The sequence below is a fragment of the Salmo trutta genome, chromosome 13 (genome assembly GCF_901001165.1).
Source record: "Salmo trutta chromosome 13, fSalTru1.1, whole genome shotgun sequence".
NCBI classification, from domain to species: domain Eukaryota; kingdom Metazoa; phylum Chordata; class Actinopteri; order Salmoniformes; family Salmonidae; genus Salmo; species Salmo trutta.
Genome location: NC_042969.1, coordinates 58,555,662 through 58,570,977, shown reverse-complemented (window position 1 = coordinate 58,570,977; position 15,316 = coordinate 58,555,662). Strand labels below are relative to the sequence as shown.

Genomic DNA, 15,316 nt, shown 5'->3' with positions numbered 1-15,316 from the left:
AACATATCTGGCACGCATCTCATATGTATTATACTGTATTCTATGGTATCTGTCACTTAATGTTTACATAACTGACAGTACTCATCTCATGTGTATATACTGTTTTCTATACTATTCTACAGTATCTCATTCACTTAATAATGCTTACATATCTCATATATATACTGTTTTTTTCTATACTATTCTACTGTATCTTAGTCCGTTCCGCTCTGACATCGCTCATCCATATATAGTCTTAATTCATTCCTACTTAGATTTGTGTGTATATGTTGTGTAATTTGATAGATATTAGATATTACTGCACTGTCGGAGCTAGAAGCACAAGCATTTCGCTACACCCGCAATAACATCTGCTAATCATGTGTATGTGACCAATAAAATTTGATTTGATTCAATAAGTAAACTAAACAGAAAGCTCTCAATCCCATGAAGTTTTTCCACTCAAATATGAAGTTCCATCATAATTTATCAATACAAAGATCCTTTATTACAATATATATCATTATAATACATTTCCCGCTGACAAGTTTAGAAAAACAAAGTTCTGAGTCATTTCTGCAAGTGGGGACATCTGATACTCTAGATGTGTCAAATGTATTTTGAAACCTATACTAAGAGTTAGTATATATAGCTGATACAACAAAGCACAATTGTGTCAAAAAGGTAAAAAAGCTAAACAATTATGTACATAACAGCTGAAGAGCTTGCGGGAAGAATCTTTACTTACAAGAGCGAACAAGGTTTTCCTTATGTAAAATATGGCCATTTAATGACCTATCTTGCAAACTCCTTCAGACTGATTTCGTAGTGAAGTTTTTGTAGTGAGAATTTTCTTTTAGTTTGAGGTCCAAAGTTCCATTCCTCCACTGAGATATTCTCCCCTGACTACCCTTGCTGCTCCTCACTGAGGGTCTGCGATTGCTGCTCCAACAATGCCATTCTGTCGCAGCTGGTTCCTCAGAATCTGGTTCTTGGATTTCCAGTCTTCTACCTGTGCAAAATTAGATGAGAAAAGCAGCTCAAACAAAACCTATTGTTACATCTGATGCATGGATTTTCGTGAAAAGTTGTTGCTATTTCGGTTTGGTATTTTGTTTGCAAGTTACATTTTCAGCATGTTTGAGGGGTACAGTTTGAGCACGACGAGGTGCAGAACCCCTAACCTCGATCACTTTATAAGTAGTTAATAAGTTGTTTGGATGCGAGGTGATTTGTACACTCGTGGCCAAAAGTTTAGAGAATGACACAAATATTAATTTTCACAAAGTTCGCTGCTTCAGTGTCTTTAAATATTTTTGTCAGATGTTACTATGGAATACTGAAGTATAATTACAAGCATTTCATAAGTGTCAAAGGCTTTTATTGACAATTACATGAAGTTGATGCAAAGAGTCAATATTTGCAGTGTTGACCCTTCTTTTTCAAGACTTCTGCAATCTGCCCTGGCATGCTGTCAATTAACTTCTGGGCCACATCCTGGCTGATGGCTGCCCATTCTTGCATAATCAATGCTTGGAGTTTGTTTGTCCACCTGCCTCTTGAGGATTGACCACAAGTTCTCAATGGGATTAAGGTCTGGGGACTTTCCTGGCCATGGACCCAAAATATCGATATTTTGTTCCCCGAGCCACTTAGTTATCACTTTTGCCTTATGGCAAGGTGCTTCATCATGCTGGAAAAGGCATTGTTCGTCACCAAACTGTTCCTGGATGGTTGGGAGAAGTTGCTCTCGGAGGATGTGTTGGTACCATTCTTTATTCATGGCTGTGTTCTTAGGCAAAATTGTGAGTGAGCCCACTCCCTTGGCTGAGAAGCAACCCCACACATGAATGGTCTCAGGATGCTTTACTGTTGGCATGACACAGGACTGACGGTAGCGCTCACCTTGTCTTCTCCGGACAAGCTTTTTTCCAGATGCCCTAAACAATCGGAAGGGGGATTCATCAGAGAAAATGACTTTACCCCAGTCCTCAGCAGTCCAATCCCTGTACCTTTTGCAGAATATCAGTCTGTCCCTGATGTTTTTCCTGGAGAGAAGTGGCTTCTTTGCTGCCCTTCTTGACACAAGGCCATCCTCCAAAAGTCTTTGCCTCACTGTGCGTGCAGATGCACTCACACCTGCCTGCTGCCATTCCTGAGCAAGCTCTGTACTGGTGGTGCCCCGATCCCACAGCTGAATCAACTTTAGGAGATGGTCCTGGCGGTTGCTGGACTTTCTTGGGTGCCCTGAAGCCTTCTTCACAACAATTGAACCGCTCTCCTTGAAGTTCTTGATGATCCGACAAATGGTTGATTTAGGTGCAATCTTACTGGCAGCAATATCCTTGCCTGTGAAGCCCTTTTTGTGAAAAGCAATGATGACGGCACGTGTTTCCTTGCAGGTAACCATGATTGACAGAGGAAGAACAATGATTCCAAGCACCGCCCTCCTTTTGAAGCTTCCAGTCTGTTATTCGAACTCAATCAGCATGACAGAGTGATCTCCAGCCTTGTCCTCGTCAACACTCACACCTGTGTTAACGAGAGAATCACTGACATGATGTCAGCTGGTCCTTTTGTGGCAGGGCTGAAATGCAGTGGACATTTTTTTGGGGGGGGGGGTTCAGTTAATTTGCATGGCAAAGAGGGACTTTGCAATTAATTGCAATTCATCTGATCACTCTTCATACCATTCTGGAGTATATGCAAATTACCATCATACAAACTGAGGCAGCAGACGTTGTGAAAATTAATATTTGTGTCATTCTCAAAACTTTTGGCCACGACTGTAGATCAGTGACGCTGCGCAGTCCGACTACAATGTAGTCAAAATGTTTTCTGTGGTTCTGTGTGATTGCATACGATTAGTGTTGCAGTTAGTAGGTGAACAGGATTGATAGCACAAAAATCTCTCACTCACTAATCCTACAGCCTGATCATCAAAATCAGAACCAAATTTGAACCTATTACAAAGCGTGAACGAATTAAAGTAGGCTGCGTTTACACAGGCAGCCCAATTCCGATCTTTTCCCACTTTTTGGTATTTTGACCAATTAGCTCTTTCTACAATAATTGGGCAAAATATCAGAATTGTGTAAACACAATCATAGTTTCTTACCTCTTGCCTCAGTAATTGGTTGTCCATTCTGAGCCTATCCAGGGTGCTTAGGTCATCCCCCAGTCTGAGGTTGTTCTGCCGAAGCTCCTGGATATAGTCACAGGCTTTGGAGAGGATCCCACCTTTACTCTGGACCAAAATGCAAAGACTGTGTCACCCTCTCCCATGTAGGGCCAGGAGGTTTTTCCTGAGAATGTGTTCTGACAAGAAAAAAACTCTTGGTACTCCTTTTTATAGCTAAGTTTTTTCTAGTCAGGTGACATGGTCAGGAAAAACTCCTGGCCATACCCATGAGATTTGACAGTGACCCATTTTATGGTGATACTGACCTCATTGCTGATACTGACCTGCCCTGACTTGGTAGGGTCAATGTTGCAGTCTGGGATGGTCTTTGAGAGCGTGACAATCCAGTTGTTGATCTTGTCCCTACGTCTACGTTCAACTTGAAGACAAATTACACAATAACATATTTGAGTAGGTAGGCAGGGCAACATATGATTCTGTGCACATGGTGACATCCAAATCCAACTAGCATTTAAGAGACATTTCATATGAAGTATTGTATGATGGGTATCTAGGTCTCACCCTCGTTGTGCTGGGCTCGTCTTTTGTCATCTCTAGAAGTGCGTGGGACCTCTGATTTTCTACAAGACACAATTAGTATAGACATGAATAAACAGATATTACCATGAAAACTGTTGGCATACACAGCATACACATGCACACATCCATATGTGCAGCTAAAACAGTAACAAGGATAACTAAAATCCCAACACAAAGAAACTCATGAATGGACACAGGACAGTGTGACTAACTAGTATGGTAACTGTGATGACTCTCCTGGCTTCTCCAGTCCAGTACCTACTGTACTGATCAAAATGGCAGCTTACGTGTTGTGAGGTTGTGTGCGAGGTGCAATGGACCTCTGGTTGGCTCCCGTCAGCACTTCCTGGGGGGACATCATCACATACAACTGCCCTGAAACAAAGAAGTCCCTTGCTTCCTTCAATCCAAATTGTCAATATACAGTACCAGTCAAAGGTTTGGACACACCTACTCATTTAAGGGTTTTTCTTTATTTGTACTATTTTCCACATTGTAGAATAATAGCAAAGACATCAACACTATGAAATAATACATACGGAATCATGTAGTAACCAAAAAGAGTGTTAAACAAATAAAAAAATATGTTATATTTGAGATTCTTCAAAGTAGCCACCCTTTGCTTTGATGACAGCTTTGCACTCTTGGCATTCTCTCAACCAGCTTCATGAGGTTGTCACCTGGAATGCATTTCAATTAATGGGTGTGCCTTGTTAAAAGTTAATTTGTGGAATTTCTTTCCTTAATGCATTTGAGCCAATCAGTTGTGTTGTGACATGGTAGGGTTGGTATACAGAAGATAGTCATATTTGGTAAAAGACCAAGTCCATATTATGTCCATATTTGACTGGTACTCTAACTGAATCAATATCAAATGGCAATCAAAATGGAAAGTACATTGGAAATGCCCAACCTGATGGAACATAGAAATAGAATGAATAGATCCTATCTAGTAATTCTATGTGATTGAGTCTCCATCTCCTCACCAGTGGGAGTGCTCTGACTTAGATGTGTATCAGATGCCTGCACCACGCTGGTTACCATGGTGCCTGGTGAAGCATCAGCGATGGTTGCAGGGTAGTAGGTGTAATGCGTCTCAGTGCCGTCCCCCTCCAACCCCTCGGACTGAGAGTACAAAGCCTACAGCAAGAGGACACCTTTGTCAGTGTTGAATAACAATCGAAACTGTATACAGTGAGTAGTAGAAGTAGAGGAATAGAATAGAGTAGATCATCTTTGCTATCCCAGATTAAAAACAATGCTATGTTTGATTTACAGAATCCGAATTTAATCAAATACTACAAGCCTGGTGGGCAAAACTGGTTGAAATGTACGTAATTACAACCAAAAACAAGTTGAAATTACTTATTTTGACATAATTTCAACCAGTGTTTCCAGCTGGGAGGGCCCCAAGTCCTGCTCGTATAAATTCTCACCTGGGTCACAGGCTGTGTGGCTGCAGGAAATCCAGTTAGCACACTGACCGCTGTGGCTCCATCACTTTGAGCCTCCAACTGTCCATCAGACACCTGGATAACTCTGTATGTCACCTTCAGCAAAATAAAACACACAGGTTTGTTGAGCAAAACATCAAATCGGTCATTAGTAATGACAGAAGACTGAGCCTTAGAAAACCTTGGATGGGCATTGGATGGGCTCAGAGCTCCAGCTCAGGGACTTCGGCTAGATCTAGTGAGCCCTGTACAGTATACTTTCCCCAACTGTACCTGCCCACCGGGAGGGTAGTACAGCTCCCCTACCTGCCCCCCAGCTCCCTCCGTCTTGAATAGATACTTTATGGGATGCTCTGAGGAGAAGGTGGCGGCAGACTGAATGGTGGCGATGGCAGCTGATGGGTCATCTGCTGTAGCCACTGCACCTGGTGAAGCACAAATCAGAATACAGTCTCTATAATATCAGCAAGAAAATACTATGGGTGTCTTGTCTTCTGATGTTTTGAGGGTCGTTATTTCCTTTCTACGTGACATTACCTTCTTCAATGACATGTGCACTTTCATCCGGGTCTGGGCTTTTCTGTTGACTACATAAAAAAATGAGAAGCACAATGTTAATACACAGTAACAAATATACAGTAACACACCGCTCTTTCAACTTGTGCTAGAATATGACCATCCAGCCCAACCCTCAAATTCATTACAACAAATCATGTGGAAGTAGCTTTGGTTCAAATTAATTATGTTTAAATCAATGCATTGTTAGCTCACCCCTTCATTTTCACAGACAGTGTCAACTGGAAAGAGAATCTCCTTCATTCACCCGGGAGCTAAACAGGCTTGAGGAAAAAGGTCAAGTTGGTAATCTTTTGGGGAAAACAAACTAGGCTATAGATACCCAATCACAAACCTGAAACCTCTGATTTCCAAACATTGGTACTGGCTCGGCGTGTATCCATCTAGAAAGCCTTCAAGGGACCAGCTATACCGTATGTTTGATTGGAGTGATAACAGTACTCTTTAGGCCCCTTCGGTAGTTACAGTCGATGTTGCCCCCTACAATGTAGCCGCGAGCTTGGAACCCCATTCAGCAAATAACTACTGTTACCCTGAAACTTTCCAGATCAGTTCATTGCCGAAGACGTCATGCAAACAGCTGAAGCTAAATGTCAAAATTCGAAATGCCAAATCCAGCGTGCTAAAGTAGTAGCTAACCAACACACATACTGATATTTAATTGTATAAGTTACGAATATGTAGCAAGCTGCATTATTCCAGCGGTTCCTTCAAGCTGCGACGGGTCAGTTCAACAAAGCACCTTCGCTATAGCTAGCTGCTACTAGCTAATGTTGTGAATTAACGTAAACTAGCTATTTAGCCAGTAATAAAGCCAGGCAAATGTCGAACATTTGGCATTTGTATAACGCTGCTTGAAACATTTAATTGCATAGAGAATACAGTCTTTGTACAATAGCTACATACAAGATCGGAATATTTAATTTACCGTGCAATTGGCCTCTCCCCAGTTGTTTGTCAACATTACTGTCTGTCTGCGCCAATGACTGTATGGTCTGCGCATGTACAACATTTTAGGTGCGCTTAATTTACCTCGCCTGGCGCGCTCATTGAGCAGATTTGGCCTCTTTACCATACCACTGCTCCTCGGAACTGCGCCTGTTAAAATAAATCAAACAGATCTAGTGTTGTGGCCATCTTTACCGGGCTTCATCAACTGTGCAGATCTTGGATCAGCATTCTAACCACACCCCTGATATAAATCAGAAGGAGACACAATATATAACCGATCCTGAATCTGGGACCGTGGGCAAGTAGCCTACATTAGAAGTTATTTTGGCCGAAGGGGTTCACTGTTTCACAACTTTGTATCATAGACATTTATGTGAAAGTGAATCTAAATTCCCAAACGAATGATGCCTGCATGCACCGTAACTCTGTCTTGTTTTGTCGTAGTCTCTATTTTCCCGCTCAATGCCCATCAAGTGAGGAAAATATGACTGGCGAGTTTACAGTTATCTAGCTACTTAACAAAAAAAATTCTAAATATGGATTGTTTTATTTAGAAGTGGTAGCTATAAATCATAGAAGGCGACACATTAAAACCGAGCTGGATCTGGGACAGTGGGGAGGTAGGCTACATTAACTAAACGTTATTTTTGGCCAAAGGGGTTCACTAAATTCCCAAATGAATGATACCTGGTATGCATACACTATAAACTCTTGTTTCGTTGTAGTCTTTATTTTCCCACTCAAAAAATCAAATGTTCGCTACAGTGATGAAAAAGTGACTGGCAAAACGCTGGACGGCGCCCGTGGTTCGAACCCCTTTGCAGAGGTAGAGGACGTTTCTGATAGAGAAAGTGTTCGAAGTAACCACTGAGCTAAACCAGCGCAATATTTCGTATGGGAAATTCGTTTATTATACATAAACCGCGATGATGTCAACATCCTGTTGCAATGCATTGTATATGCTACTCCATGTTTAAACATGTTTAGCAAGAATGTGACTCAGAGATATTGCGCTGGTGTAGCTCAGTGGTTACTTCGAACACTTTCTCTACCAGAAACGTCCTCTACCTCTGCAAAGGGGTTCGAGCCACGGGCGCCGTCCAGCGTTTTGCCAGTCACGTTGAACTAGTCTTTGAACTATCGAACGTAATCTATTTTATAAAATGTATGTTACTCCATACATGTCTTCATAATGCTTGTTGTGGATTGTTGTCTTATGCATGTATATTATCAGTGGCAGTTCTAGCTTGTATGGCTCCCTGGGCGAACCCCCCCCCACCATTCTGCACTAACTCATTTTTATTCAGACATTTGGAACAACACAAATAAAAATCATAACATTTAAAACTATATAAATATAAAAATGTATAGATAAATAAGACTCATAAATATAAAAAAGAAGTAACAAAGACAAATAGAAACAAATTTGTGTTGATTTGGCACGTAAATACATTACCCATCCCCCAACACTGTCAACCAAGAGTCAAGACTAAACCAATTCACCTTGGTGGTGTGCAGACTGGTTTTATATTATTCTTAACCATTTCGCACAAACCAGAAAAAAAATGCAACAATATGTCTGTGAAACTATATATTCACAGTATTATGAATGAATTGTGCTTTATTTGGTAGCATTTCGTAGTGTGAGGGATTTTACTAATTGCATTAGTACTGTACAAAGTTAGAGGTGCGCTATTTGATAGATTCCCCCGCTCCCTCTACCTCAGGCTTCCAGTGGGGAGACCTGAGGTCAACCAACCCCCCTCCCCATCTTGTACTTCTGAGTGGGAGACCTTCCCAGGCAATAGCCTGCCTAGCTCACAAACTAGAATCAGGGCGCCCACTCCGACAAGGTTAGTTGACCCACAGTCCCACACGGTGACATGATATCATTGACGTGACGTGCAAATGAGCGATAGAAAACCGATCGCGCAAATGTCACCATTCCAAATGTTTTTGTGCAGGCGCCCCGTGCCGTCCCCGACAAGATGCCGCCCTGGGTGGCTGCCCATGTTGCCTATGTTAGAACAGACTGGAGTCACTGAGGTTGTCTGTTTGAGAGTAAGGGATTCACTAGGCCTATATGGCAAGATTTACAATAATCTACTCAACAGAAAATCACTCCAAATGTTGATTGTTTTATTTTAAATTAGGCCACAGGAAGGCAAAATATTTATATTTCATTTTTATTTGTCATGTCATGAATTGTACAGAGTGGCCTAATTCAGACAGAGTTGAGCTTCAGCTTGTAAGGGTAGGTTGTGCATTCAGGAGAGGATCTTCCACAGTGACATGAATACCACAGGCCATAGCAGGGTGGGAGCTTGATGCAACATCCACCCCATGGTAGAGCAAGGTTTGATGTGTTCTGGGGAGAGGAAGGTTATTGTGTTCATTAACATGTACAAAGTCATCCACTTGAGGAATATTGTCAGGATGAGTTCTCTCTTCAGCGGTAGGTCTAATCTGTGTTCCTGTTATATAGTGGACATTGGTGTTTTTTCCACTCAGCTATCATCGTTTGTTTTTATCCACCTAATTTCATCAAGCTTTTAGGGCTGCATTGCAACTTTCCCCAGTCATATGTGCCTTTTGACAATACATAGGAATGCATGCAGGTCATGCTAGATTTCAGAAATATATTTGAAATAGAGATCTTATGAACTTTGTCCATAAGACTGGAATAGCGTTTTTTTTTTAAACTGACATACATTTTTGTCTTATTATACAATGTCATAACGTAGCTGGCATTGCTTCAAAAGGCAAATACAGGTAACTGCCAAAATAAAGGAAACACCAACATAAAGTGTCGTGAGGGCGTTCGGCCATCACGAGCCAGAACAGCTTCAATGCACCTTGGCATAGATTCTACAAGTGTCTGCAACTCTTGGATGGATATGATACCATTCTTCCATGAGAAATTCCATAATTTGGTGTTTTGTTGATAGTGGTGGAAACGCTGTCTCAAGCGCTGCTCCAGAATCTCCCATAGGAATCCAATTGGGTTGAGATCTGATGATTGAGACGGCCATGGCATATTGCTTACATCGTTTTCATGTTCATCAAACCATTCAGTGACCACTCATACCCTATGGATGGGGGCATTGCTATCCTATGGGGGCATAGCCATGATAGCCAAAATAATGTCCTGCGCAGCAATTTTATACATGACCCTAAGCATGATGGGATGATAATTGCTTAATTAACTCAGATACCACACCTGTTTGGAAGCACCTGCTTTCAAAATACTTTGTATCCCTCATTTACTCAAGTGTTTCCATTATTTTGGCAGTTACCTGTAGGTCTATAAGTAATTTCACCTGTATTTATGTATTCTTTTGATTTATACTCACGTTTTTTGTGGGGGTTTATGTAGTTTATAGTGATGTTCTTCCTCTCTTCTCTACCTCTCCGTATCAAAGTACAGTTATAACTCTTTATCTCGTTGAAATGAGTTAGGGCATGGCCAATGAGAATAAGCCGGCACCGACCTTTTGCTGTAATGTGAAAGGTTGAGTCATTTGTCATCTGAAAGTTGTTGTGAGAGCTCCCCAACAGGACCCCATCCTCTGTGGTGAGGAAGTCACAATCAAAGGGCGGTGACTCGGGACATGGTGGGTACTCGCATTCCAACATGAGGCTGTTGTTTTCAGTGATACAGGCAGTAAGTTTTCCAAAATCACCTTTCTTCTCTGGTGAACAGGTGACTGAAAGTACAAGACATACAAAGACTTACAATACTGCATCATTTGGTTTTAATAACAACTCCATGTGTTGATACAGTAAAAGGTTAAAGGGACATTTCACTCATAAATGAAAGTTTGTCCGATGTTTTTAGACCTCAAAAGTAGACTAATGTTGAGATACATACAGTACCAGTAAAAAGTTTGGACACACCTACTCATTCAATGTTCTTTCTTTATTTTGACTATTTTCTACATTGTAGAATAAATTGAAGACATCAAAACTATTAAATAACACATATGGAATCATGGAGTAACCAAAAAAGTGTTAAACACTTTCAAAGTAGCTACCCTTTGCATTGATGACAGCTTTGCACACTCTTGGTATTTACTTAACCAGCTTCACCTGGAATGCTTTTCCAACAGTCTTGAAGGAGTTCCCACATATGCTAAGCACTTGTTGGCTGCTTTTCCTTCACTCTGCGGTCCAACTCATCCCAAACCATCTCAATTGGGTTGAGGTCAGGTGATTGTGGAGGCCAGGTCATCTGATACAGCACTCCATCACTCTCCTTGGTCAAATGGCCCTTACACAGCTTGGAGGTGTGTTGGGTCATTGTCCTGTTGAAAAACAAATGATATTCCCACTAAGCACAAACCAGATAGGATGGCGTATCACTGCAGAATGCTGTGGTAGCCATGCTGGTTAAGTGTGCCTTGAATTCAAAAAAAAATCACAGACAGTGTCACCAGCAAAGTACCCCACACCTCCTCCTCCATGCTTAAGGGTCGGAACCACACATGCAGAGATCATCCGTTCACCTACTCTGCGTCTCACACAAAAATGTGGACTCATCAGACCAAAGGACAGATTTCCCCCAGTCTATTGTCCATTGCTTGTGTTTCTTGGCCCAAGCAAGTCACTTCTTCTTATTGGTGTCCTTTAGTAGTGGTTTCTTTGCAGCAATTCAACCAGGGGGCTCCTAAGTGGTGCAGTGGTCTAAGGCCCTGCATCTCAGTGCTAGAGGTGTCACTACAGACCCTGGTTTGATCCTGGGCTGTATTATAACCTGCTGTGATCGGGAGTCCCATAGGGTGGGGAACAATTGGCCTAGCATTGTCTGGGTTTGGCTGATGTAGGCTGTCATTGTAAAATAAGAATTTGTTCTTAACTGACTTGCCTAGTTAAATGAAATAAAAAATGAAGGTCTGATTCACACAGTCTCCTCTGAACATTTGATGTTGAGATGTGTCTTTTACTTGAAATCTATGAAGCATTTATTTGGGATGTAATTTCTGAGGCTGGTAACTCTAATGAACTTATCCTCTGCAGCATAGGTAACTCTGGGTCTTCCTTTCCTGTGGAGAGCCAGTTACATCTTAGCTCTTGATGGTTTTTGCTACTGCACTTGAAGAAACTTTCCGGATTGACTGACCTTCATGTCTTAAAGTAATGATGGTCTGTCATTTCTCTTTGCTTATTTGAGCTGTTCTTGCCTTAATATGGACTTGGTCTTCTGTATACCACCCCTACCTTGTCACAACACAACTGATTGGCTCAAACGTTTTAAGAAGGAAAGAAATTCCAGAAATTAACATTGAACAAGGCATACCTGTTAATTGAAATGCATTCTAGGTGACTACCTCATGAAGCTGGTTGAGAGAATGCCAAGAGTGTGCAAAGCTGTCATCAAGGCAAAGGGTGGCTACTTTGAAGAATCTAAAATATATTTTGGTTTGTTTAATACTTTTTTGGTTACTACATGATTCCATATTTGTTATTTCATAAACTCAGCAAAAAAAAGAAACCTCTCTCACTGTCAACTGTGTTTATTTTCAGCAAACTTAAGAAGTAAATATTTGTATGAACATAAGATTCAACAACTGAGACATAAACTGAACCAGTTCCACAGACATGTGACTAACAGAAATAGAATAATGTGTCCCTGAACAAAGCGGGGTCAAAATCAAAAGTAACAGTCAGTATCTGGTGTGGCCACCAGCTGCATTAAGTACTGCAGTGCATCTCCTCCTCGTGGACTGCACCAGATTTGCCAGTTCTTGCTGTGAGATGTTACCCCACTCTTCCACCAAGGCACATGCAAGTTCCCGGACATTTCTGGGGGGAATGGCCCTAGCCCTCACCCTCCAATCCAACTGGTCCCAGGCGTGCTCAATGGGATTGAGATCCGGGCTCTTCGCTGGCCATGGCAGAACACTGACATTTCTGTCTTGCAGGAAATCATGCACAGAACGAGCAGTATGGCTGGTGGCATTGTCATGCTGGAGGGTCATGTCAGGATGAGCCTGCAGGAAGGGTACCCCATGAGGGAGGAGGATATCTACCTTGTAACGCACAGCATTGAGATTGCCTGCAATGACAACAAGCTCAGTCCGATATTGCTGTGACACACCGCCTCAGGCCATGATGGACCCTCCACCTCCAAATCGATCCCGCTCGATTGTGCTAACAAACCTCCAAACGCACTTCAATGCCATACAACACTCCTTCTGTGGCCTCCAACTGCTCTTAAACACTAGTAAAACCAAATGCATGCTTTTCAACCATTCGCTGCCCGCACCAGCCCGCCCGACTAGCATCACCACCCTGGACGGTTCCGACCTAGAATATGTGGACAACTATAAATACCTAAGTGTCTGGTTAGACTGTAAACTCTCCTTCCAGACTCATATTAAACATCTCCAATCCAAAATCAAATCTAGAATCGGCTTTCTATTTTGCAACAAAGCCTCCTTCACTCATGCCGCCAAACTTACCCTAGTAAAACTGACTATCCTACCGATCCTCGACTTCGACGATGTCATCTACAAAATAGCTTCCATTACTCTACTCAGCAAACTGGATGCAGTCTATCACAGTGCCATCCGTTTTGTTACCAAATCACCTTATACCACCCACCACTGTGACCTGTATGCTCTAGTCGGCTGGCCCTCGCTACGTATTCGTAGCCAGATCCACTGGCTCCAGGTCATCTATAAGTCTATGCTAGGTTATTGGCTTGTTTATTGTTTACTCCATGTGTAACTCTGTGTTGTTGTCTGTGTCACACTGCTTTGCTTTATCTTGGCCAGGTCGCAGTTGTAAATGAGAACTTGTTCTCAACTTGCCTACCTGGTTAAATAAAGGTGAAATATATATATATTTTTTAATTTAAATATTTTTTTAAGAAAAGAGTACAGGCCTCGGTGTAACGCTCATTCCTTCGACAATAAACGCAAATCCGACCATTACCCCTGGTGAGACAAAACCGCGACTCATCAATGAAGAGCACCTTTTGCCAGTCCTGTCTGGTCCAGCGACGGTGGGTTTGTGCCAATAGGCGACGTTGTTGCCGGGGATGTCTGGTGAGGACTTGCCTTACAATAGGCCTACAAGCCCTCAGTCCAGCCTCTCTCAGCCTATTGTGGACAGTCTGAGCACTGATGGAGGGATTGTGTGTTCTTGGTGTAACTTGGGCAGTTGTTGTTGCCATCCTGTACCTGTCCCGCAGGTGTGATATTTGGATGTACCGATCCTGTGCAGGTGTTGTTACACGTGGTTTGCCACTGCGAGGGCGATCAGCTGTCTGTCCTGTCTCCCTGTAGCGCTGTCTTAGGCGTCTCACAGTACGGACATTGCAATTTATTGCCCTGGCCACATCTGCAGTCCTCATGCCTCCTTGCAGCATGCCTAAGGCACGTTCACGCAGATGAGCAGGGACCCTGGGCATCTTTCTTTTGGTGTTTTTCAGAGTCAGTAGAAAAGCTTCTTTAGTGTCCTAAGTTTTCAGAACTGTGACCTTAATTGCCTACCGTCTGTAAAGCTGTTAGTGTCTTAACGACTGTTCCACAGGTGCACGTTCATTAATTGTTTATGGTTCATTGATCAAGCATGGGAAACAGTGTTCAAGCCCTTTACAATGAAGATCTGTGAAGTTATTTGGATTTTTACGAATTATCTTTGAAAGAAAGGGTCCTGAAAAAGGGACATTTCTTTTTTTGCTGAGTATAGTTTTGATGTCGTCTTCACTATTATTCTACAATGTAGAAAATGAGTAGGTGTGTCCAAAATTTTGACTGGTACTGTATATATTATTTCAAATGAATTCCATTGCGAGTACTATGTACACTGTTTCAAACTGATGGGTGGTTTTGGTCTCACCCCTGTCAAGTACGTTAAAACATGGCCATCTTTAGTATCAACACAATCCACTAGAAGTGAACTCCTCAGCTTTGAAGACGTCTTCACTATTATTGTACAATGTAGAAAATTGTAAAAATAAAGAAAAACCCTTGAATGAGTAGGTGTGTCCAAACTTTTGACTTGTACTGCATGTCAACACCCTAGACCATCTGTTGTGAAGATCCCGCTATATGCCTCAATCCCAAATGAATGGAAAAGATAAGCACCATCTAATTCTCTGGTTTTATTCAGTGCCTATCTTTTCCACTCACTTAGGGTGGAGGCATATAGGTGGATCTACACTCAGCCAATGTTGTGGGAAATGGTTTTGTCTTGACATTAGACTACTTTGGAGCTCTGAAAACATCTGACAAACTTTGATTTGAAAGTGTAATGTCCCTTTAAGAGAATGTAACAAACAGTCCTCCTTCATCACATTACTTGTTATAGTGTGCATGTGAAAGCCTGACATTTCTAATAGCCCCCATACAGGTATAAATGTGATGCAAAGAGAACGTATGTATCTTTATATGAAATAATGTCTTTATATGAATTTAACAAGTGGAGAAAAAAGAAAAGCATGACAAAGTCCAACATGCATCTAGCGAGGTAATTCAATCAGCAGACAGATTTGATTACAGGGATTCTCCTGATTTATGAGCTTGTTGTGCGTGCAGCACTGGTCTGGAGCTTCCTAGCTTACCCACCCAGAAACAGGAAGAGAAGTGTTGTGGAAAAGAGGAACATGTTCCCGACGCCCCAGTGTTGC

The 15,316-nt window shown here is 41.9% G+C and overlaps 1 protein-coding gene across 6 annotated transcripts; it reads right to left on the bottom strand.

Moving 5' to 3' along the window:
* Positions 1-463: 463 nt before the first annotated feature.
* LOC115206186 (upstream stimulatory factor 1) lies at positions 464-6,813 on the bottom strand. Of its 6 annotated transcripts, none has more exons than XM_029772874.1 (11): positions 6,659-6,813; positions 5,926-5,993; positions 5,692-5,741; positions 5,428-5,579; positions 5,137-5,250; positions 4,687-4,840; positions 3,988-4,075; positions 3,683-3,741; positions 3,427-3,539; positions 3,098-3,297; positions 464-991 (listed from the first exon to the last, which is right to left on the bottom strand). In XM_029772874.1, the coding sequence occupies exons 2-10, from the start codon at positions 5,931-5,933 to the stop codon at positions 3,145-3,147; spliced, it is 891 nt and encodes a 296-aa protein (XP_029628734.1). In that variant the 5' UTR covers positions 5,934-5,993; positions 6,659-6,813; the 3' UTR covers positions 464-991; positions 3,098-3,144. The 6 variants fall into 6 exon arrangements, with proteins under 6 accessions (XP_029628734.1, XP_029628736.1, XP_029628730.1 ...); XM_029772876.1 differs by having other exon boundaries at positions 3,445-3,539; XM_029772870.1 differs by having other exon boundaries at positions 3,098-3,226; positions 6,659-6,812.
* Positions 6,814-15,316: the final 8,503 nt, after the last annotated feature.

Excerpts from the sequence above, each read along its gene's own strand:
- LOC115206186 (XM_029772870.1), bottom strand. Across the intron at positions 5,580-5,691 it reads TGCACATGTCATTGAAGAAG|GTGCAGTGGCTACAGCAGAT; the intron begins GTAATGTCACGT and ends GTGCTTCACCAG. Across the intron at positions 3,227-3,426 it reads AGGTCAGTATCAGCAATGAG|AGTAAAGGTGGGATCCTCTC; the intron begins GTCAGTATCACC and ends ATTTTGGTCCAG.